The sequence below is a fragment of the Haemorhous mexicanus genome, chromosome 7 (assembly GCF_027477595.1).
Source record: "Haemorhous mexicanus isolate bHaeMex1 chromosome 7, bHaeMex1.pri, whole genome shotgun sequence".
Classification (NCBI taxonomy): Eukaryota; Metazoa; Chordata; class Aves; order Passeriformes; family Fringillidae; genus Haemorhous; species Haemorhous mexicanus.
The window spans coordinates 21,460,217-21,482,274 of record NC_082347.1 but is presented as its reverse complement, the minus strand read 5'-3'; the positions used below and the strand labels follow the sequence as shown (position 1 = coordinate 21,482,274).

Genomic DNA, 22,058 nt, shown 5'->3' with positions numbered 1-22,058 from the left:
AACATGTAGCATAGTTAATGCAGCAAAAAGACATGTTCCTGCTAAGGTCTGAAATGTGTGTTAACAGGCCAGCAGTTTCTTCTCCACGACTAGCATGGGACCTCTGAAACTGGATCTCTTGTGCCCAAAGTAGAGCCCTTAATACTCAGGTGCCCAGATTTTTCCTGAGGCCAGCGTCCTCTTCTAACCACTTTGCTTTACACTTTGTCTGTCTCTGGTTGGGGAACAAGAAAAATGGTATTCACTCACCTAACAAAGCTCTTACAGGAACTAATTCATTAAGGATTGTAAAGAACTTTGATAAAGCAGTGTGGTATATTTGCCAGAGTAGAAAGGAACATGTGGGATTTATTATAAACAGTCACTGTCTCCATCCCTGTGGGATGACAGCTGATCTACCACAAACACTTATTTCCAAATTACAGTATTATGCCAATTACAACTCCTGAGTTGAAACTGCTATAGCTTTTACCTTATAATCTGCTAGTTTCAGGAATTAAAAAGCACCTGAATCAGTAAAATGGCAGCAGGAGACTATTTTACACTATTATTTAATTTGATTAAATGTAATAGATGAGACAGCAAATGATCAGAAAACACAGGTTACTCACTTTGTGTGTATATAAATACATGAGTGTATATATTAATATAATCTATAGTGCTTTAGTTGGGCAGTGATGCTCTGTTGTGTGCAGCAATGCATACCCTCATACATAAACCAAGAAGCATTCTGCTTGTGTTCAGAGGAGCAGACGTAGTTTCATGGATTAATCTTTCAGATTAAATTAAAATATAAAAGGCTTGGGGGGGGGGGGGGAATATCACAAATAAAAAAAAAAATTAAGAAAAGGCTGTTTTAGTTCCAAAGGAATATGAGGTTGAAGGTTGGAGTTGCAGGGAAGCTGCTGGCAGGTAAGCTAAGCCGAGGAGGTGGTGCAGGTAAAGAATTTATGCATTCAACTCCTAGGCAGGGACATGCTTGGGAGGACTAGAGGCTGGGACAAAACTCATTGCACTCTTAGGATGACTTTTCTCCCCACGGTCACTTCTTTCAACAGCATATGCCAGGGGATGAAATTTCCAGGTGACTGTGGTCAAATATGTGGCTGTGTGTGGTAATAATAGAAGGAACATCCTGGCTTGGTTGAAGTCATAGGACATTTTGCCAGACTTTGATGGGGGCCAAGATTTTACCCTCCAGCATCTCCAAAGATAAATAGGGATCTGTCACCATACCAACATGGACAACTACATAATTGTTTCTAAATATGTAACAGCCCCACTAGTTCTAATGGAACTGCATCAGTGATTAAAGCCCTCACAGGGAAATTCTTAATATGGCAGTAATTTCACGCACAAGAATTTTCTTACTGATTTCAAGCAAGTGTTCAAACTCTGATTTGATGTTCTTTTTTGTACACTGATGAATTTGTTCTGCACATATCTGGGCTTTATTTAAGCAGTAGTCTCCAGCATGTCTTACACCACAGCCATACAGCAATTTTCAGATTTTCATTTTTGAGAACTGAATTTAACTGAGACCATGCAGAGTCCTTAACTTCTTGCTTTCTCTCACTTGTGATCAAAAAATAGCAGCGTTAGTGCATTTTTAGAATAATTCTAAGGACTTTTGAGGAGAAGCATATGCTTACTACAGACTCTACAATGTAGATGTACAATAATATATATTTTTCCATGGAGGGTGTGTGTGGCATGAAAATCTCATAAATAAGATTATTTAAAATATAATAAAAGCAAAGAGACTAATAGAACAAAGTGAAATGGGCCAAAGTAGTTCTCTCTACAAGAATACATGGGAAAGTTATTTTGATTTTAGATACTCTTTTTTAACATTAAGGACATGATTTTAGCACACAAAGTGGGTGTATTCAATGTATAAGTGTTTAGACACCTGTTACTCCTTGGGGGAATTAGTGGTACTTCATCAGTTTGTAGGAGTTATGGGAGAGAAATCCTGCAAAGTCTGCCCATAAAAGACACACTAAAGTGTAAATTTTATTGTTTGCACTGACTTCCTTGATGGGCTTACTACTTTTCCATAGATACTTTTAATATAGGCTTGAGGGTGTTTTCATACAGTAAATCAAAAATATTTCTGATCTAGATGACCAACCAAAATGCTAATAGACAATCTCAGTTAGATCCAAAGCATTCCAGGTACATAGGTTTCTCTGTGTACCATGCACTATCTCAAACTGAACTGCACTAAATTGCCATGATGTAGCTCTTCTGAAGTTATAATTTTGGAAAATAGCATAATTTACAGTGACAGTGGATCTGAGTTTGCTGGACAATGATTCATGTATAAGAGGTTCATGTGCTCAGACTTCACAGTTTACATAATATCAGGCGCGTCTGTAAATGTCAAGATCCATGGGACTCTCCCTCTAAACAAAAGGTTCTTGAATATGTTAAAAACTGGAACACAACTCCCAATGACATATCATTCTATAAAATTTATTTTTAGGAAAAGAGTTAAATTGAGAAGAAAGAATGGAATTATTTAAACCAGAGACTTTCATGATTTTTCTCTGTGCTGTTACTTATGTTTTCACGGCACACTCATAATTCCAAAATGGCCAAACATATTATCGAGTTTTCTCCAGTGTTTTGTTTCCTGAACTGGGATGTGGCCATGCCAAGTTTCAGTTTCAAGAAATTATTTTTATGTTTTTACCACTAACCAAGTTGTAAATTTCCCGGAAAGAAAAAAAAAAGTTTCTGATGGAAATGTTGACACAACATTCAGAATAGTGTTGCAAATGTGACGCTGTGCTACAAATTGTGCTGAAATGATTTATAACATTTCCAATAATTTAAAAACTATTTTAAATCACTGCCAGGTCCTGCATAATACATGAACCTTGAAGGATTCTCCAACAAGCATTAGGTCACTACACATTTCAATTTCCCTCTTTATGTTTAAAAGGCTGCATCTGGCAGTTAAAAGGCTAAAACCTCAGTCAATGGTTAGGGTGTGATAGATGCATGCTGGAATATTATTTTCACCCAGTAGCTTTCTGTAAGTAGGTCATACAATTTTACAGTGCTCTGAAACATCACCAAAGAGCTTCCTTACACAGTGTCTCCAGAAACTGACTCTGAAAGAAGTTGCACTAAACCTTGATGGTTTTTTAAATATTATTACGGGAACTTTGTTTCCTTACTAGTCTACATGCAGTGCATCATCTAGGGACGACCTTCAGAATTTATTGTAGAAGATCATTTTCCACCCACTCTTAAGGAGGTTTTTTAGAATTTTATATTTTCTTATTCAGGACCAGATATTTTTAGAAAACTTTGCAGGCAGGCACCTAACACAACATGTCACCCACAAGATGTGGAAAAGAGGATGTTGAGGAGATGTCTGGAGCCATCATGTTTGGGAAGATGGGGAATGTCTAGCTGTGGCTGCTTGAGTAGATGCTCAGGCAGGTAGGCTGCCTTTCCTTCCCTTGTGTGGTACCCTGTGGATGTATCCCATGATATTTTGTCATGCCATGCTAGGGTAAAAAGTGATGTTTGGGTGAAAAGTGCTGTTTGTTGGTCTCAGGTGAGAAAATCATCACAAGGAGTATTAAAACCCGGGAGTAGGACTCGAAGGTTCTGATGGGTCCCTTCCAACTCGGCATATTCTGTGATTGCTGAACACTGACACGATGAGAGGCCTTTGGCAGCACCGGTCAAGACGGCGAGGAGAAAACCGAGCTTTAAGTGCGTACGTGTTATCACCTTGTTCTTTAATATAAATTCCTCCTAACATCTTGTTACATGTACAAACTCAACGGGAGGACAACATCTGTGATTTGTTCACGCTGCTTCCATCCCTCAGACTAATTATGGTAGCTCAAGCACAGCCCTCTTCCCCCGGCCCGGGGGAGTGCTCAAGCCCCAAAGGCTGCCCTGGGGGGGCTCCCACCGACTCAGGTCAGATCGCCCCACGCACGACCGAAAGCCCAGCGCGACCCCCCGAGGGCGGCCGAGGGCCCCCGGGAGGCGCCGGTGGCCGCTTCCCCGCAGCCGCCTTCCCGCCCAGGGGATGCGCCGCCCCCCAAACTTTATCGCCTTTCCCCCTTCTCTTCCCCCCCCCCCCCTTTTTTTTTCTTTTTTTTTTTTTTTTTTTTTTTTTTTTATAGGGAGAAAAGGTGGGGGGAGCTCAATTTCCCACTTGCCAACAGCAGATAAAAAAGTGGGGAGGGACCTCTTCTGTCACAGCCTATGTAGATTAACCTTTCAATTAGCTGTTATCAGGTCCTGTGTCTTAGCACCAGTCCTCGCAATCTGCGTCCGCCCGCACCGGGGAGGCTGGAGGTCTGGGGTGGGTTTCTGTTTTAATTTCTAAATTAATGATAATTGCTCGCGTGGCTCCCCTCCCCCGCCGAGAGCTGAACGCGTGTGTCTGATCTGCCCGTCCACCTTTTAGTGTTTTGGAGTGAGAAGAGGAGCCCCGCGGAGGAGGAGGAGGGGAAACAAGGTATTCTCTCTGTATTCATCTTCTTTTTTCCCCTCTCGCGGAGGGGCTTAGGGAAGGTAACTGGTGCAATCAATCCGCTGGCTGGGGATTCCCTCCACCCCCTCCCCGGCTCGTCTGGCTCTCCTGGCTGGGTCTCTTCAGTGTGTATGTGTTTGGGGAAGGGGGTGGGGGGAGGCTGTGTTGTTGTTGTGTTCCTGGCTCTGCTTGCAGCCAGGAGAGAGAGCGAGCGGGCGAGCGAGAGACAGAGCGGAGAGAGCGAGCGAGCGAGCGAGAGAGAGAGAGGAGCCGCGATCGCGTTTCAGGGGCAGCACATTCCGCAGGAACCGCTGCTGCAGAAACACACACGGGCAGAGAAAGGAGGTCATTGCAAGCAAAGGGGGGAACCTGCATCGGAGGTTAGAATCCCAGGAGTTTATGCGGGGGATAATAGGGAGCATGCGATGGGGTTTGTTTTGCATTGGGTGACAGGCTGCAATTTGCCATAATAACCCCCTTTCCCTCCCCTCTCCCAGCGCAGGGGGCTTGTCACTAGGCTGGGTACTTTTTTTCCTTTAGCATCGGAGGCTGATGCACGTGTTTGCAGATACTTGCGCTGGGTAAATGCATTGCAATGCTCTGCGTTTTGCAGGGGAGGGGGAGCAGCAGCAGGGGGTGATGGCTGGGCTGGATGGGGTGGGGAGAGGGGGAATGGAGTGGCGGAGGGAAGCAGGGGATGGCTGAGGTTTTTGTGTTGCATGTTCCCACCCTGTCTTTCTGAGGCGGCAATTGTTCCTTCGCAGACGGGGTGACAGAGAAGTCCCTGTGCTTCGCATGGCGAAACTTGCAGGGACCTGCATGTGGCTGCAGAGCTGGGAGTCATTGTCGTCGTCCCCGTTCCCACTCCCTCCTCCCTCCCTTGGCGGTGCGGGGTGTGTGTGTGCGCGATAAGCGGCTGCCAGTGCCAGGCACCTTGGGAGGGTTATGCTGGGAGCATGCCGCTCCATCTCGCCCGCCCGGGCGAGTGCCAGGCTCTGAGGCACGCGCGTGACGCTCAGTATTTAAGGCGGCTCATTAGTGTGTGTGGCGCGCCCGCCCGCCCTGCCGAGCTGGTTCGGGCGGCCGCCGCCGGTGTCTCGGCAGCTCTCGCGCTCCCGAACAAACTTCGGGAGCGAGCGGGTGGGGCGGCAGCGGGGGGGGGGGGGGGGTAGGTAGGCCGGGGGGTGGCGGACGGGCGGCAGCGGCAGCCAACGGGAGGGCGGGATTGCGAGAAGTCCCGCCTCCGCCCCGGCGCGTGACCAATCGCGAGCGCCCGAGGCCCAGCCGCGAGGCGGGTGGGTGGGCGGGGCGCGCGAGTGTGTGGCGGCGGCGGCGGCCAGTGTCAGCCGCCGGCCCCGCCCCCTCCCGCCGGTGGGCGGTGTTGAGCGAGCAGGGAAGGGGCGCGCCGTGTGATTGACTGGCACCGTCCGCCAATGGGCGCGCCGGGCCGGTTGCTGGGCGGGCCGGAGCCGATGTGGGCGGGTGACGGGCAGCCCCCCCCGGCCCGTGAGCGCGCAGCGGCGTGCGCGGCGCGGGCCAATGGCGGGCGGCGGTGGGCGGGGCGCGGGGTAGGTAAGGTTTTAATGAGCCTCCATTGGGCTGTAATCAGTGTCATGTCGGATTCACGTTAAGTACAACAGGGCGAGACAAAATGGCGGCGTAGGTGCGCCGAGCCGCGCGCGGCGGCAGCGGGGCGGTCGCGGCGGCCGCGGGCAGCGCGGAGCGGGGCAGGCGGCCCGGCGCGGCCCGGCGGCGGGAGCGGCGGAAGAGCCGGCAGCAGGGGGAGCCGCTGCGGCGCCCGGAGGAGGCTCCTCCCCCCGCGGAGGTGAGTGGTACCGGGGGGGTCTCACCTGCCTCCCGCGGGGGACGCGCGGCCGCCGCCCCCGGCCCCGCCCGGCGCCCCGCGGTGCAGGGGCGCGCGCGGCCCCGCGCCCCTGAGCTGCCCTGCCCACGGGTCGCCGTGCCCCGGGGCGCAGAGCCTGCGGGCTGGGGGCTTCTGCCTCGGCAATGGCAAATCCCGGAGCAGGGCGGGCAGGGCGCAGAGCCAGCCCCGGCTTGGCCCCTTCAAACGCAACAATGCCTTGGCCCGAGGCTCTAGGCGTTGCACGTCTCCGTGGCTGGGCTAATACTGCGAAAACCTTAAGTAAGTTGGGGAGGGGAATAGTCCAGCCTGGCAGTGCCACGTTTTGGAAGTGATGTTCACATTGTGTGTTCTTTGCCCGGACCTCACCTCTCGTACTCCGTCACTGGGCATTGGAAATAACCCCCTCTGGCAAGGGCAGACGGATACCCACACCTGCTGTTGAAAGCCACTCTCCCAAAAAGAAATGTTTTTAGTTCACCTTTTTCCAGGTGAACTCTTGGCAGTGACTATTACCTTCCCAAATTTCCTGCTGTTCTGTAGTTCTGTATTTTAAAGTGCTCAGAACTTCCAGAGGAGAAGGTGGGAAAGGTGAATTTGGGTGATTTTTCTGCTGTCATGTTGTGCTGGTGCTGTTTCCTCTGGTGGCGCTTGCTGCTGTCATGTTGTGAAATGATTTTAAGTGTATGATCTCAAAGAAGCTTGTGGGGTATCTCAGAGCACAAGCACTTCCATCAGTTCTTTTCACATGTGCCACTCTTCTCTCTACACCCCCGAGTCTTTGGTGCAGTTTTGAAGTTACTGTAGTGTCTACATACCTGTCTTTTTAAAGCATGTAAATGTGTCATTGCCCTTTCTTATTATTGGAAACTGTATGTTGTGTAAAGAATAATACAATAGCTGGCTTCATGACCTGAGTAATTTTAAGAGGGATATGCATAATGGGAGTCCTTACCAGGATTTGCTTTCTTCCCATCTCTTTGTAGGTCCATGTCTTTTGCGATAGCAAAACAACTATCTTGTCTGTTTTGCATCATTAATTGAGATGGGGGTGGAATACAGAGTTGATTAGCTGCAGAATTCTAAGTAGTGGCTTGGAGCAAGGAAAAATGGCAAAAATGGAATGCAATGGCAGTCTTCTCTTCCTCCTCCTCTGCTGCAATCCTTACCTGACCCTGATGCTGCAGCAGAGAGCTGGCCTGCTGCTGCTTCTCCTGAGTGTGTGCAGAGCAGGTAGGAGGGAGCAGAATGAGATTGAGCTTCACAGGTCACCGGCAGGTTGCACAAGTTGCTGTCATTTCCCCCAGCTGCATCTTCTCACCCCTTTCTTTTTGTTTTTGTTTTTTATAGCTGTGTTAACCTCAGTTTTTTAAAGTTTAACTGCGTTTACATTTATCAAAGCCGAAGCAGACTTTTCATTAAAAAAAACCCCAACCTTTAGATTGTATGTTGTGATCATTGTGTAGTAACTTTTGGGTTTGGTTATGGAGAGAAGTGTAGCTTTTTTTGTTGCTGTTTTTTTGACTACACCGCTTGTTTTCACAATCGGGATCACCTGGAAGCAATTCCAGGTACTAGTTCAGTCTAAAAACCACCTTATTAAAGGATTATAGGATTACTGATGACACCTGAGATTGAAGTGTTCAGTCACTGCCTTCTTTAATTATAATCATCTGTGCAATAGGTGTGTGCATTATAAAGGGCGCATTTGCATTCATTCTAAATCCCAAGCTGAAATTTTGCAACTTCTTTGTATATATCTGATAATTTATGACCTAGGCAAAGGGACAAGCCTTGACTAGAGATGGTTTTTTGTGTTTTAGAGCTAATGGCTTATACTTCACCCTCGAATGCTTCTGCTCTTCAGTGGCAGACTTGTTAATAGATTTGGTCAGTAATATAGTAGGGCCAAACTTTCTCAAATGCTTTTATTGTCAATAGAAGATACCATAGAGTGTAGAAGTTGAAATATGACGAATTACTTAGAAGGAACTTCTTGACTGTTGCCATAAAACTTGGAAGTTGTCCTGTGCATTTCACAGTATGGAAAATCTATTTTGTGATTGAATGAGTGCTGCTGATCGTGATTAAAAGTTAGTTAATTACAAGGGGAAGAAGATTAATAAATAGACATGAGTGCCTAAATAGACTAATTTATAATCACTTATTTAAAATGATATTTCCTCAAAATCTGTTTGGGTAATCATCACACTTTTTATATTAAATCATGTATGACCACCTATTTGTAGTTTTGGTAAAATTGCATTCTAAACTTAGAAACCTGAATGTAATTTGTATTTCTGAGTATCCTTTTATGTTGAATCTTGCAAGATTGTTTTTAATATATTTGTTTTGTTTTGTCTAGTCACTTTGCATGTAAATGTGTCTATTTCTGTATTGCCAATCTTGGATCAGTCTGTCTTGATTTCTGAAAGATCTCCTTAATTTCTAGCTGCAGGATATAAGTTGTTTTCCTGGGGAAGATGTTTGTTAGTGTTGAGTTATTCTGACTCTAGCGTGTGGCAGGCTTTGGCATGGCAGTCATGGGGGTCAGGGGGCTGCACTTCAAGTTCACGTGCGCTCAGAGTGCCAGAGTAAGAGAGGCTCTGAGTTGTGGCAGAACAATTTAAAACCTGGCTTGGATGCACTTTGCATGGTTCCTTAAGGCAGCATGAACTTGGATACTGTTGGAAGGTGTCTATTTAAGATGACTTGGTTTTTGCTTCTGAAAGATCCTGTCCAGCGCATTGGAAACTCTGTTCCTGCTGATCCACTCTACTGGAGTTGATTTAGTAGGTGCTAGCATGCAGGAGGTTGTGTTACACGTAAGGAGTTTTAAGTAAATAAGTAAAAATGTAGTTCTGAATGTATATGGCTGTGAAATTTCTGTACCAAGCAGTAGACTTTATATGAAGATAGAGGTTTATGCTAACCTTTTGCCACAGTCATTGGCCAATAAAAATTCCTGTAACCCACATGTTATAGCATTTATACTGAAATGTTCATCAGTGTCCAGCAGGTTGGAACAGACCCTGTACTGTGTGTTCTGGAATTTAATGGAAGTGATGTGGTTGCTTGTGTGAAATTTAATACAACAGTACTGCAGTAGATGTAAAACTCAGACAAGTATGTCTGACTCAGCAAATGCAGTGTTCAGCATTTAATTAAGTCGTGACTATCTTAATGAAGACTTACAGTGGAACAGACTAAATAACTTTAAAAGTAGCTTTCTAGGAATCTGGGGCTTTATATGTAGCTACAGAGAACTTTCAAATCTATAGAAAGAGTGTATGAAATAGTCTAAATGTGAGTGAGCCTCCACTATATTTAGGGTTCTGCTTTGCTGTGTTACTGAATTTTCAGTGTCAGATTTGTGGGAGAATTTGTAGGATTTATAATACCATGGAAACTCTTTCCTTCCCTATATTTGTCTGCATTTTGTAGCTATGGTGTTATTTTGGAGTGATCTGAAAACAGTGAGTATAAACAATTCTGTTAGGGAAAGAATGGCTTTTGCTAGCTGGCGTAAATAGAAAAGGTCTGTTTACAGAACAAGTTATTGTTTGCTTACAGATACTTGAAATGCACAAAACTGTTATCAAATTCAGCTTCCATGAGTACGGTCTGGAAGCAAGAAACGGGATTCAGTCCATGTAGATTAATAGGGTTCAGTATGTGAGCCAGCTAAGTGTTCAGGCCCTGCATTAGCATCAGGCTTGTGTCTCTTTCAGTCTGGCTGTCACTTGAATTTTCGTATTTATAAATATTGTTTAAGTTGTTTAAGCTTTGATCAGGTTTGAGAAGGACAGATTCATAAAATGAATTGATTAATATTGACTATTTGGGTGTAGAAAAACTTTATACTCACCAGTAACCAGCTGCACTTTGGTTAGTAATTCTGTTGTGTAGGTATAATAATGTGTGAAACATGAGCTGGAATTGATATTTAAAGACGTTTTTGAGGGGTAGAAGAAGAAAGAGGTTTAGGGCCAAAAGTATGTGCTGTTGTACTCCTTATCTTTGTAGTTGCAGAGAAATCTTTTTATGAAGTTGAAAATAATGTAGATTACTGTATCAGTTCAGGGGTTTTTTTCTAGTTGTAATTTACTGAAATTTTTGAACATGATTTAAATGCAGGGTGGCTAGAATAAACATATAAAAAATGAGGTCCAGGACTTGTGTAATCATAGGTGATTTTGTTATTTGTAGGCTGCTTGCCATAGCTTTATAAATATACTTGCATATTAACTAGTTTCAAATTTTTGCTGTGAAACTGGTGAATCTTCTACTTTACAAGATAACCTACGTATTGAGAATGAATTTTTTTCTCTTCTGTATTTTGTTTTCCTTTGATTTGAAGTAATTATGCAATTCTGTTAATGCCTTCAAAAGTTCTCATGCTACATGGCAGAAAAAACTAATACTTCAAATATATTTGTTTATTCATTATGCAACTCCTGTCTAAGTTTAATTTGTGAGACTTTAAAATGGTTTTATTTTTTTCACGTGTTCCCAGAATGAAGAAACTCCTCATCAAGATGTTCTTTCAGGTTTCTTTAATGAGTTTTTCTAGCCACTGAATTTTCTGTTGGAGTGATGTATTCCATAATAAGTAAAAAAAAAGAAAATTGTTAAGCTGTGAGTCAATAAAACGTTTTTCAATGTGATCTCTTTATGCATCTTTGTGCTGACAGCCTGTCTATGTGAAGATGCCTCCTGTTACTTTGTTTTCATTTCTGTTCCTAAGGATGTGTATCAAAAATGCTTCTGTGCTGTACGCCTTAAAATGAGAAGTGCTTTTGTGATGCCTTTTGGTTTTGTAGGGTACCTAAATATTAATGAAAGATGTAATACTTGTAACTTGGTTCTGATATTTTTCATTTCGATTTTTGAGTTGTGTAATCAACGTGGTGGGACACTTAGAGACAAGATACTGTAAGAATTGGTAGTGGTTGATAATTTATCTTTCATTGCTTGGGGTTTGGTTTTCTGTTCGATTGGGTTTTCTAGTGCATGTATAATCCCTGTAGAAATGATCTGGAGGCGGTTTGTTTTAGAGAATGTTTTCAGATCCCTGACTGAATGGAAATTGTCCGACAGGTCGGTAGTAGGTTAAGTGTTGGGGTGATGGAATTTAGAAAAACTAAATCCACTGACTGTTATGAGAAGCAGAAGGATTTTATGATGACTTGTTCGGTGTGGGGTGGGAGCTGACAAATGTGTCATATAATATCACAAAGATTTTTCTGTACTGCAGCATCTATAGTATGAATGCATGTCTGAATGCATTTTTAGTATTTAATACTTCAGCATTAATTGTTTTCTCTCCCTGCCTCTTGTTCTTTTCTTTTTAAAGGTTACAACAAACTTTCTCTTAAGGAGGTACAAGAGTCATCGCGGATGAGCCCCTTCTACATTTCAGTAACAGTAACATAGTTGGAAAGTTTGAGTCGGCAGGTATTTCTCTGCTTTTTCTGACTCCTCAGGGTGGATATTTTTGCCATGTGTCCAAGCAGTGTGTGGAATCCTTTCATTTGTGTTTGAGGTGTGAACAGCCTCTGAAAGATCTACTAAAAGGATAAGGAGGAACCTCTATGGGTAACTCTTGGCTGGAAACAATTACTGGTCAACCATGGTAAAACTTGCCAACCCTCTTTATACGGAGTGGATTCTGGAAGCTATACAAAAAGTTAAAAAGCAAAAGCAAAGGCCTTCTGAAGAGAGAATATGTCATGCTGTTTGTGCTTCCCATGGATTAGATAAGAAGACTGTTTCAGAACAGTTGGAACTTAGTGTTCAAGATGGTTCTATTCTTAAAGTCACTAACAAAGGTCTTGCATCCTACAAGGACCCAGATAATCCTGGACGGTTTTCATGTGTTAAACCTGGCACTATTCCTAAATCTGTTAAGGGATCTAGAGGAGCTTGTAATGAGCTTCGTAATGTGGATTGGAATAAACTCTTGAGAAGAGCAATTGAAGGGCTTCAAGAACCGAATGGCTCCTCACTGAAAAACATAGAAAAGTATTTGAGAAGTCAAAATGACCTAGCAAGTATTTTCAACAATCCTGCCTTTCAGCAGAGGTTGCGGCTGGGGGCCAAACGTGCTGTGAACAATGGGAGGTTACTGAAGGATGGTCCTCAGTATAGAGTGAATTATGGCAGTTTGGAAAGCAAAGGAGCTCCAAAATACTCCAGCACCTTCCCAGCTTCCCTTCCACCTGTCAGCCTATTACCCCATGAAAAAGACCAGGTAAGTCTGAAAATGTAGTAATGAAAACTATTCTTGTTATCCTTTCTTTATTTACCTAATACAAAAGTAATGATTCTTCTTGTGCTTTATTTACCCATTTAATTGTACATGAGTGGGGATGCATGTCCAAGATTTATGCAGAATCAGTTCTGGTAAATGAATTTTACTTGGCTCCCTGTGTCATGCCATTCTGCATTGGATAGTTTGCTTTGTGAATTTTCAGTAAATGAGCAGAGCAGCAGGGAAGAGTACAGCTGTACACTCTGTTGTAGGTGTGAGATTGTTCTGTCTTGCCTGACAGACTGGTGTAGCTGAAATCTGCAGTGTGATTTGATTGTGGCCTTTTACCTTCATTTTCTGCTGGGATATACAGATTTTCTTGTGATTTGATGGCTTGAGATGCCACTGGTAGGACTCGTGATGTTTAAGACAGTTAGAATTATTATTTTTTAATGATATTTGTATGTAGATAGTGAGCTTTAAAATGTCAGTGAATAGAAACTGGAATTAATGTTAATATTCTAGGAACAGAAGTGAAGGTGTTAAAGTGGCAATTTGAGCTGAACTGTAGTATCCTCCTTCTTTTACTTTGTTTTACTTTTGTTGCGCTCCCTCCTTGGATTTATTTTTGCTATTACTTGAGTCTTGTTTTGAAGTTAATTGTTCACAGAGTTTCAGCCTTGAGGGAGAAAGGGCTATCAATTAGTTTTTTGTTTATGAAAGGATAGTGTCAAAGACATGTCTGCAGGCATTCTTTGATCATTTCCCATTTAGTATGGTGAAGTGTGTTTGGAATTCTCAGTTTTCTTTGGGAGGAGGAAAGTTACCTGTTGTAGTCCAAGTGGTTTATTTAAAATATTTTAAGTTGATGGTTTGGGGTTCTTTTTCTTTTTTTGTTTTTGTTTTCCTCTTCTGGCTGGTCAAGTTTGCTGGCAGTTGTTTTAGACATGGAATAGTCCAGGCAGCTTTGCTATTGTAGAGGTGCCACCAGTGGCTCATGGAAGCAGCATGATGGTTTTCAGTGGTCTTTTTCCTTTGATGGTGAGATGCTGGAGGGAGCAGAGTAGAAAACTCTTGTGTTGGGATTATTTAGTGAGGTCTTCAGGAACAGTTGTTTGGGGAACCGTCAGAGGTGAGTAGTTGTAGCTTTATTTTTGTGAGCTTCTCTAAATGTATGTTAAATATGATTGCATTTGTGTATGGATATCTATTTCTGTCAAGTTTGACTTCTCGGGTATTTGAGGGATGCATGGAGCTTCACACTCTATATTCAGAATGGAAATTCAAAAGTGCTGCATACTGTGCAATTACTGCTGTAGCTGTACACTATAAACATTTAATTACTTGTAATGATAAAGCTGTCTGTTTAAGTACTTTGGGTTTCTACTGTGATTCTGATACTGTAATGACATGAAAAATTTGAGGGCTGGAGTACTGAGCAACCCAAGTAACATGAATTTTGTAGAAACAAAATTCTCCCATGTCAGGCTACCTACTGGGACTGGCAGCCTTTGTAAGGAATGTTAGTTGGGTCATGGTGCTGAAAAAGCCATTACTGCCGTACTAAAATACTGGTATAAGGATAAATCTGTCTTCTAGAAGTTAGCCAAACAAATCTGTTCTCTAGCAAGTGCTTTGGCAAGAAATAAGCTTTCATTTGGGTGCCTCAAAATTAGCAGTGTGACTTGCGTGTTTAAAAACTGGCATACGGTTTTTCCTGACAAAAATAGTTTTGATGTGAGGTTGGTGAATCAGTAGTTCCATGTTAGTGTAGTTTACCACTTAGTTGTGCTATGTTGTTGAGGTTACTGAACAAATATATAGAGACTTGTTTTAAATACGGGATTTTTACTGTTCTTCATTATGTATGGCTTTAAATACTTCAGGGGCAGTTCTGAAAGTAAGTGTACATGAGTTGTCCCTGTCACTGGGATGTGACTGCATCTTCGTTTGAAATTGATGTTAATTTGTATATAAGCAGGATGACATTGCAAGAAAACTGTTAGGCTATTATTATTGGAAGCATTTAAGTGACAGTATGGGGCATGTCAAGATTATTTATTGAAATTAATACAATAAATGTATCCAACTGGCATCTCTTGGGAATGGCTAATATTTGACGAGATTGGCATGTTTTAAAGTTTCTTTGGCTCTTTCTGTAGCTAGCACAAGTTAGAGATGATTTCTGTTGGGGTGGCTAATTTTCTATGTTTTGGTTTTTTTTTTATTTTCAAATACTAGAGGTGATGTTCTAGTATATCTTTTGTTGACTTCTCTGGAGGAGAAGAACTAATGTTAGGATGCACAGGGATATGTTTGGGTGATTGTGGAAGTTTGAGTAATTTTCATTGTTTTTCTTTCTTTAATGCATAATTAACAGCTCATCAGGATGAGACAGAAGACTTGGTCCATTAGAAGTGCATTAGAGCTGTCCCTTTGTAGTCTGAACATTGACACTCAGAGTACCAAATACAGACTCTGAACATTTCTTCCTGAATGAAAGGTGATCAAAAGAGATACAGTATGGCCTGTGTGGGACAAGGTAGTTGTGTTGTGTGTGGGTTCTTGTTGGCTTGTTTGTAGTGTTTTTGGTTGTTTGGTTTTTGGTTGTTTGGTTTTTGGTTGTTTGGTTTTGTTTGCCTGCTTCAATCACCCACCCAAAGCATCTGAGTATGTAGTGCACTGAGAAGATAAATACTGTTGAAATGCAGTGTCACTGAATTCAGTTTTGCAGACCTGGAGCCTTGACTATGTGAGAGGAGTGCTGAGTGGTTTGCATTCTATGAATACTTGGAACAGGGAGCTGGAAGTGCTAAACATTTGTCTTAGTGTTGATGCTGTGGAGCTGCTTTTCTCATCCCTATTAACTGGGTGATCCAATTCAACTAGATATAGTTCTCTTGTTTCATTAGATTTAGAAATAGCTGCAGATAGTTACAGAAATACAGCAGTCATGTTTCCTCCTGTTATCCATAGGCCTGGAAGAAAGGATTTGTATAAAAATGGTGTTTTGAGTGTTATCCTGGCTTTTCTGGATTTGGGTGAAGTTGTATCAACTTTTGAATTGCAGCAAGAGAAAGGATGCAGTGCAGCTGTTTGAATTTTCCCCTGCTCAATCCCTTTCCATTCCCCTGTGTGTGGAGGGTTGCTTTTCCACATCTGAATGAAGAGATGCAAGTACAAGGTTCATGAAAGATAGATCTTGTTGGAAGGTCGGGAGCTTTTGGCTGCTATATGGTGTCTAGGTGGTATATTTTAAGTGTCATGAGTAGTATATATTATATAGAGGACTTTTCAGTTATCTGAAGTATTCTGGTGACTTTGAGGTAAATGCTCACTTGGTGTCAGGACAGGTAACTTGAATCAATGCAATCAAAAGGTGCCTGATTCAGTGTTAACTGGGTGTGTGAAGGACAGCATCCAGCCAGAGGTGGAGCTGCCTTAAACTGAGAACAGTGGCGTCCTTCAGGATGAACACTTGCAGTGTCTTTTTTTTTGTCCTGGAAAAAAACCCAGAAAAAATCCTCCTCAAATAAAAAACCAAAAAAAACCTACACACACAAGGAAGCAGCAAAAGAATTCATTCTGTTATGCAGCCGTTTGATCTCGTGCACTTCACTGTGTTGCAGTGCATATTTAAACAATTTAACTGCTCTTATGTGCTCTTCCTTATGCTCAAGAGTATGGTGCATAGATACCCTCCCTTTTGCTTCACACCTTTTCTCACCAAGCATTTCCTGAAAAGGGCTGTATGAATATGTTAGCCAGAAAATGCAGTGTAAAAACTGGTTACATAGTAGGGAAGGGTGTGAAGAGAGAGGAAAATTGAGTGATACTTAGCTTTTCAATAAGCCTTTGAAGCATTAAAATGCACTTCTGGAAATGCAGCAAAGTGGTATTTAAAACTTATGGTTAGTTTTAAGAACTTTATTGGTGTCAGTTGTAGAATGGCAATATTGCTGATATTTTCTCTTGTTTTCATTGTCACTTGGACAAGCACTAGGAAGGTTCTGCAGTTTGGGAGCTGCATGAAACCTAGTAAGTCTTGGGAGTTAGCCATCTGCCGAGCACAAGTGCTGTGTGACTATAAACTCAAAGAAACAGATATTTGTAGCTGTAGGCAGCTCTTTATTTGCTTATTTTTAGACATAATTTAAAAGGATAAATTGAGCTTTTAAAGATGAAGAGGGAGTAGCCATTGTAACATTATCAGAGGGCTGTGGGAATGCATAGTCTGTCTCAGCAGTTTCATCTTTGCTATGTTCAGAATAATTAGTACTTAAACTTCAAAGATATTGTTCAAATGGAGATGGTTTGATGTTGGTTCTCCTCAATGCTCTCCTGAACATCTCAGTAACTGTGATTTCCATCTGATTCTTGGCATGAAAAAATTTACTAATCTCTTTTACTTTCAGTTTGTCTTTCTAAACTGACTTTCATGCAAAACTGAACTTGTTTTATTAATTTTTCTTACCCTGAACTCCCATCTAATTTTGTTTTCACTGGCCTATGTACATTTAGCTTTTCAAATGTAACTTGGCATGGGTTGAATTTCAGTTTTCTGGTATGTATCTTGTGCCAGTGCAGACACTGGGTGTTCCTCCTTCTGTCTTTCAGGCAAAGGGCCAATCTATAGCGAATTGCTTTTTTGGCATTCAGGCTCCTCCTTGCTCAGTTTTTAAGCTTCCTGCCTTCCTGTGGGTAGGCAGCAAGACAGCATTGGTTGAGATTTCTTGTTGCTTCTGTCCTCTAGATTTCTATTGTGCAGAAACAGAAAAGGGAGGCAGAAATGAATGCACAATGTGTCTTGCAGATATACACATAAGGGGATATTCGTAATGCTGAACTTTGGGAGCTGCCTTTATGTGGTGTCTGGGCTTCTGAGGGTGAGTCTGAGCACCAAAATACTGTGAAGGGAAAGTTTCTAGAGAGTCTGCAGTGCTGCAATTGAAGTGACTGTACACAGGGAAATAAAAGAGAAATCTAGGTTTGAACTTTGTCAGTCCATTAAATACTGTTTTCTTAAGATGCAACCTTTGTTTCTCTCCTCATAACATCCTCATGGTGACAAAATACTGAGGAATGTTGGCATTACTTGGCAAACATGAAGTCTCATGTTTATATTTCTCATTATTTCAATTCACAAGTTACCTTTATTTTTTGTAAGGGTGGCCTGCGCCTTAACTGTGTGTAGGTCTGGTCCAGGAAGTTCTGGGATGAGTGCTAGGTTCTGCTGCTCTTGCATTTTGGGGTGTTTAGGTTTTGGATTTTGAATCTTTTTTTGGTGGGTTTTGTTGTTGTTTGGTTTTTTTTGGGGGGGGGGGTTTGTTTTGTGTGTGTGTGGTGGATTTTGTTTTGGTTTTCTTCTGTTTATGTAGCTTCTGAAATGCTAAAAGTGCCAACTCTGTACATAAGTCAAGGGAACACTTAGGTCCTTTAATACCTAAGATACTGGAGCTTACCAGAAATGGAAGTGGAAAATTCTCATCATCCCATATTGTGGAGAAGCAACTCATACCACTGTATAGATGGATATATATGGCTTTGGGGGCTTATTTCGATGTATTTTACAATTCAGCACATTTGGACCAACACGAGAAGCATATTTGTAGAAGTTTTCTTGAATTCTGGGAAGTAAGTTAAATACTGCTATTTCCTGAATTACATTGGTCTGTTCCTTTGTAAGGCTGGGTAGAGGTTTGTTTGCAATTTCTGATGAGAATTATTTTCTGCAAATAGGGTTATATTTGCAGTAGCCTATAGATTTGTGAGGGAAGACCCTACTCATTGTTTTTTTCTCCCCCAAGCTAGATATTCTGAACATAGTTCTGCATGATGTGCACGTGGTTCTTGTTTATTGCAGGGAGTGATTCCAAACCTTATACTGCAAGCTGTTTATTCCTAAGGCATGGTAAAATTAGATTATTTTTGTTGTTTCCCTTCGAAATTAATTGGTGTGGGGTTCTGCGATGAGTCCTGTATTAAAACTGACAGCAGTGAGTTAAAGAAATCCTGTGTAGTTCCAGCAGTTCTATTGGTGTTTATTCATCTATGCTATTTTCTGTGAACTCCTCTGGCTTAACTGGGAGTGACATTGAATTCCTAAACTATGGTTCGAGGTTTTACTCTTTGCGTTTTTCGTCCCAGACTAATTTTTCTTCAACTAGTTAATGCACAGATATCTCCTTCATCAAAATTCCTCCTCAAACAGAAATACCAGAAGGCTGCTTTAGAAATAAGGAGAGCTACACAGCATCATTTCTCAGTGCTGTTTTCTTTTCTGTTCAGTGTCTTTGCTCTTCAGTGTTCAATGATAGTGATGGTCCTGACTCTTGGGTGTTTTTTCTGTCAGTTGAAATGTGATAGCAATTCCATGTTGTTTCTTATTGCTGCAGGAGCTTTATTGTAAAATGTGATGAAAAATCTTGATAACTTGCAGTTGAAGTTGTCTGCTATTTTTGACATGTTATTTTTTTGTCAAGAAAGATACCAGGTATAGATTGACTGCTAATTAAGTGCAGTTTTCCAATTTGGTAGTTGGAAATGGCATAAGAGACTCACTTTTGAAAGAATTTCAAGCTAGCATTAAGAAAAGACTCAACTGGTAAAAACTCCAAAGTTTTCTTTACAACTTTGAATCCATTTATGGTCCTATTAGCAGCTTGGTTCTCTGTGTTCAGGACTATATTTGCCTGGGTGTAAGAACAGACTCATGATTTGAGTCAGTTTCAAGCCAGGACTGTATGGAACCAAGCTGCTGTGTACTGGAACAGTGTTAGGCTCAGATGATGGCTGTAGAATTTTGAACATGATGGCATATCAGATCAGGCATCACTTAGCTGGCAGATCCACTCCTGTCCTTTGTGGTTGCCTGGTAAGTGACAAACCAACTTTTAAACTAGTGTGATTTCCTTCAGTTGCAAAATTACTTGCATTTATTGTTTTTTTTCCCAATCTGCTTGTATCTCTCATTAAGGAATATTATTACTGGTATCACATGGATTTTCCTGTGGGTTTTTTTTCCTCTCCAGGTTCTTTGTGAAGAGCTTAAAGTTTCGAATTTGCAGGCACAGCCAGCCTTCTTGAAATGAATGGGTGTGACATGTTACAGGGATGCCTGTGCAGGCAACTCCAGGGCTGCTGGGCTTAGTTCCAGGTCTGTGTGGATTATTTTGACTTCAGGTTGTGCTGTAGATAAGATGTTACATAAGGAAAAATCCCGTGTGGTGGGGGAAACTGCAGACTTGTGAACTGTCTACTCTTATGTCTCATCACTGCAGTACTAGCTGCAAATATGCATGAATTTCTGCTTTGTCAAGTTTTTTGGGTCTAGAGGGGCAGTCTCCCATTTTTCTCCCCTTGTGGTTGTGGTGGTACAGTCCAGCAGTTACCAATTAAAGCAGTTCTAGGTGGCATAGGCTTGAGACTTCTGGTTTTAATTACAAGCAGGACTCTGGCACAGGAAAAAAGCTGTCTATGATCTCAGCAGAGGTAGGCATGGCTGATGTTTCCTCATCTCAGAATAGGAGCAGAGCTAGCTTAAGCTGTGGTGAATTTGCCACACGTTTTCCACATGCTCTCCAGGAGTTAATTTCATCACTGGTGGTATTTTGAAGTTGGCTTCAATTTCACATCTGTTTTTTCCAAAATGGTGCTGATGAGTGACTGTAGTTTTAAGAACTGATTTTTATGTAATGTCCATGTATCCATGGCAACACTAAATAGCAGTGTTTGCATTTGGCTCAGTAATAGACAAATGTCAGTGGCACCTGTGTTTCAGACATAGAGTACAGGCAGTTCTTAAGTAATGAATAAGTAGAATCATAGAATTATTTAGGGTGGAAAAGACCTCGAAGATCAGTGAGTCCAACTGTTAACCTAGCTCTGCCATGTTCACCATTAAACCATGTTCCTAAGGGCTGCTTCTGCATGTTTTGTGAATGCTTCCAGAGATAGTGATTGCAACACTTCCCTAGGTAGCAGGAAGTATTTACATGTAACAGTTGAAAGCAGTACAGTCAAGATTAAATTGCCATAGAGGTGTGGGACTGTTGTGTTCAAGCACCTCTTTCAGAACTATCTGTTGAGTGATTATTGTGAAGATGGAGAAAAACTGCTGTTTTTCAGATGGCAAAATAATGAGAGGTAACTGGTGTAAGTTGCATCAAGGGAAGTTGCAGATAGATGGAGAAAATCCTTTAAAATGAGGATGGAGAGACTCAGAGTAGCTACAGAATCTCCATCCTCAGAGGTGACCAGAGCTGGATAGGCAATGTCCTGAGTAACCTGATAGGTATTATCACATTTTTACCAAACTTGCGAGTAGTGTGGAATTCTTTAAAATGCTTAGCATTAGTGGATAATGAGCAGTAGTTAGAAAAGACATTATACAAAAATACAGTTAAATGGCTGATGAAAAAGTCAATGTTTGAGCCTGAAGAGATTGTTAAAACCAAAGTAAGCTCTGTTATGATCACTGAGCTTAATAGTAGCTAGTTAACAAGTTCTATGCTTATGAAGGTTGCTGTATCACTCCCTTCTATTCCAAATTTAAAGATACTCAGCTTTCATGTCCTACTTTGATTTTTCTCTCTTGACCTCTGAATTCTGGTATGCCTGCTGTAGGATTTGGTTTAACAAAAATCTGTTAATGGTAGAGGAAGAGGACAGTGCATTGACTCTTGCAAGTAAGTATTTGGTTATCAGTCAGTTTATAAATATAAACACAGAGATTAATGTAATAAACAATGGGGTTATACATAAACATGGTATTTTCTGATCTAATATTTTTGCTCTGCCTTGAACTATCTCTCTTCTCTTTCCTTTTTATCCAGTTGGAAAGACTGAATGTCACAAAAAAAATTATTAATGCTGTTTTGCAAATATTCATCTGCTTTAATATTGAAAAATTGTATAGTAAACCAAATGTATTTATTTTTATGTTTGGCATGCATTATGCTGATTTAGCAAAGCAGGCTTTTGGATGTTAGAAATGTTTTCTGAAGGTCTGAAATTTATAGCTAAATCAGTCAAGAAATGACTCAAACCACATGCACGTTGGGTTCTCAAGGTAGCAGCATGGGCTAAGTGCCTGTGGGATGGTCTGTTACTGTGCTCGTACATTTAGCTACGTGCAAACTGGAGCTCATGTTCTCTTGGAAGCCAGTGACTTGCTCTGTGGCTCAGTCTAAGAATTGCTCCTGTTGGCTCACTTGACTTGCTTGTCTGCCTTGCACTTAAGGAAGGAAATTACTGGTACTGGTGTTCAGTAAGTTCTGTGCTTTGGCATTTGGAGTTTTTGTGACACTGGGCAGTTTTTGCTCTATGAATTTGTACACTGTGTTTAAAAACCAGTGACTAGCTGCTCTTCTTGCAGCATGTTTTCAGTCTTTCAGTGGAGAGTTGCAGGAGTCTTTTCTGATCTGAACACAAGA

General features: G+C 41.8%; 1 protein-coding gene across 6 annotated transcripts in view; it reads left to right on the top strand.

The window, feature by feature from the left end:
- Positions 1 to 4,383: 4,383 nt before the first annotated feature.
- Positions 4,384 to 22,058, top strand: part of KAT6B (lysine acetyltransferase 6B) — a 106,678-nt gene continuing 89,003 nt past the window's right edge. For 2 of the 6 annotated variants that reach the window (XM_059851333.1, XM_059851332.1), the window contains exons 1-2: positions 4,734 to 4,890; positions 11,728 to 12,624. In XM_059851333.1, the coding sequence (XP_059707316.1) occupies positions 12,004 to 12,624 (621 nt within the window). In that variant the 5' untranslated portion in view covers positions 4,734 to 4,890; positions 11,728 to 12,003. Of the gene's footprint in view, positions 4,496 to 4,732; positions 4,891 to 6,204; positions 6,336 to 6,515; positions 6,654 to 11,727; positions 12,625 to 22,058 lie in introns of those variants that run through there. The other 4 variants (XM_059851331.1, XM_059851328.1, XM_059851329.1 and 1 more) reach the window with 4 other exon arrangements.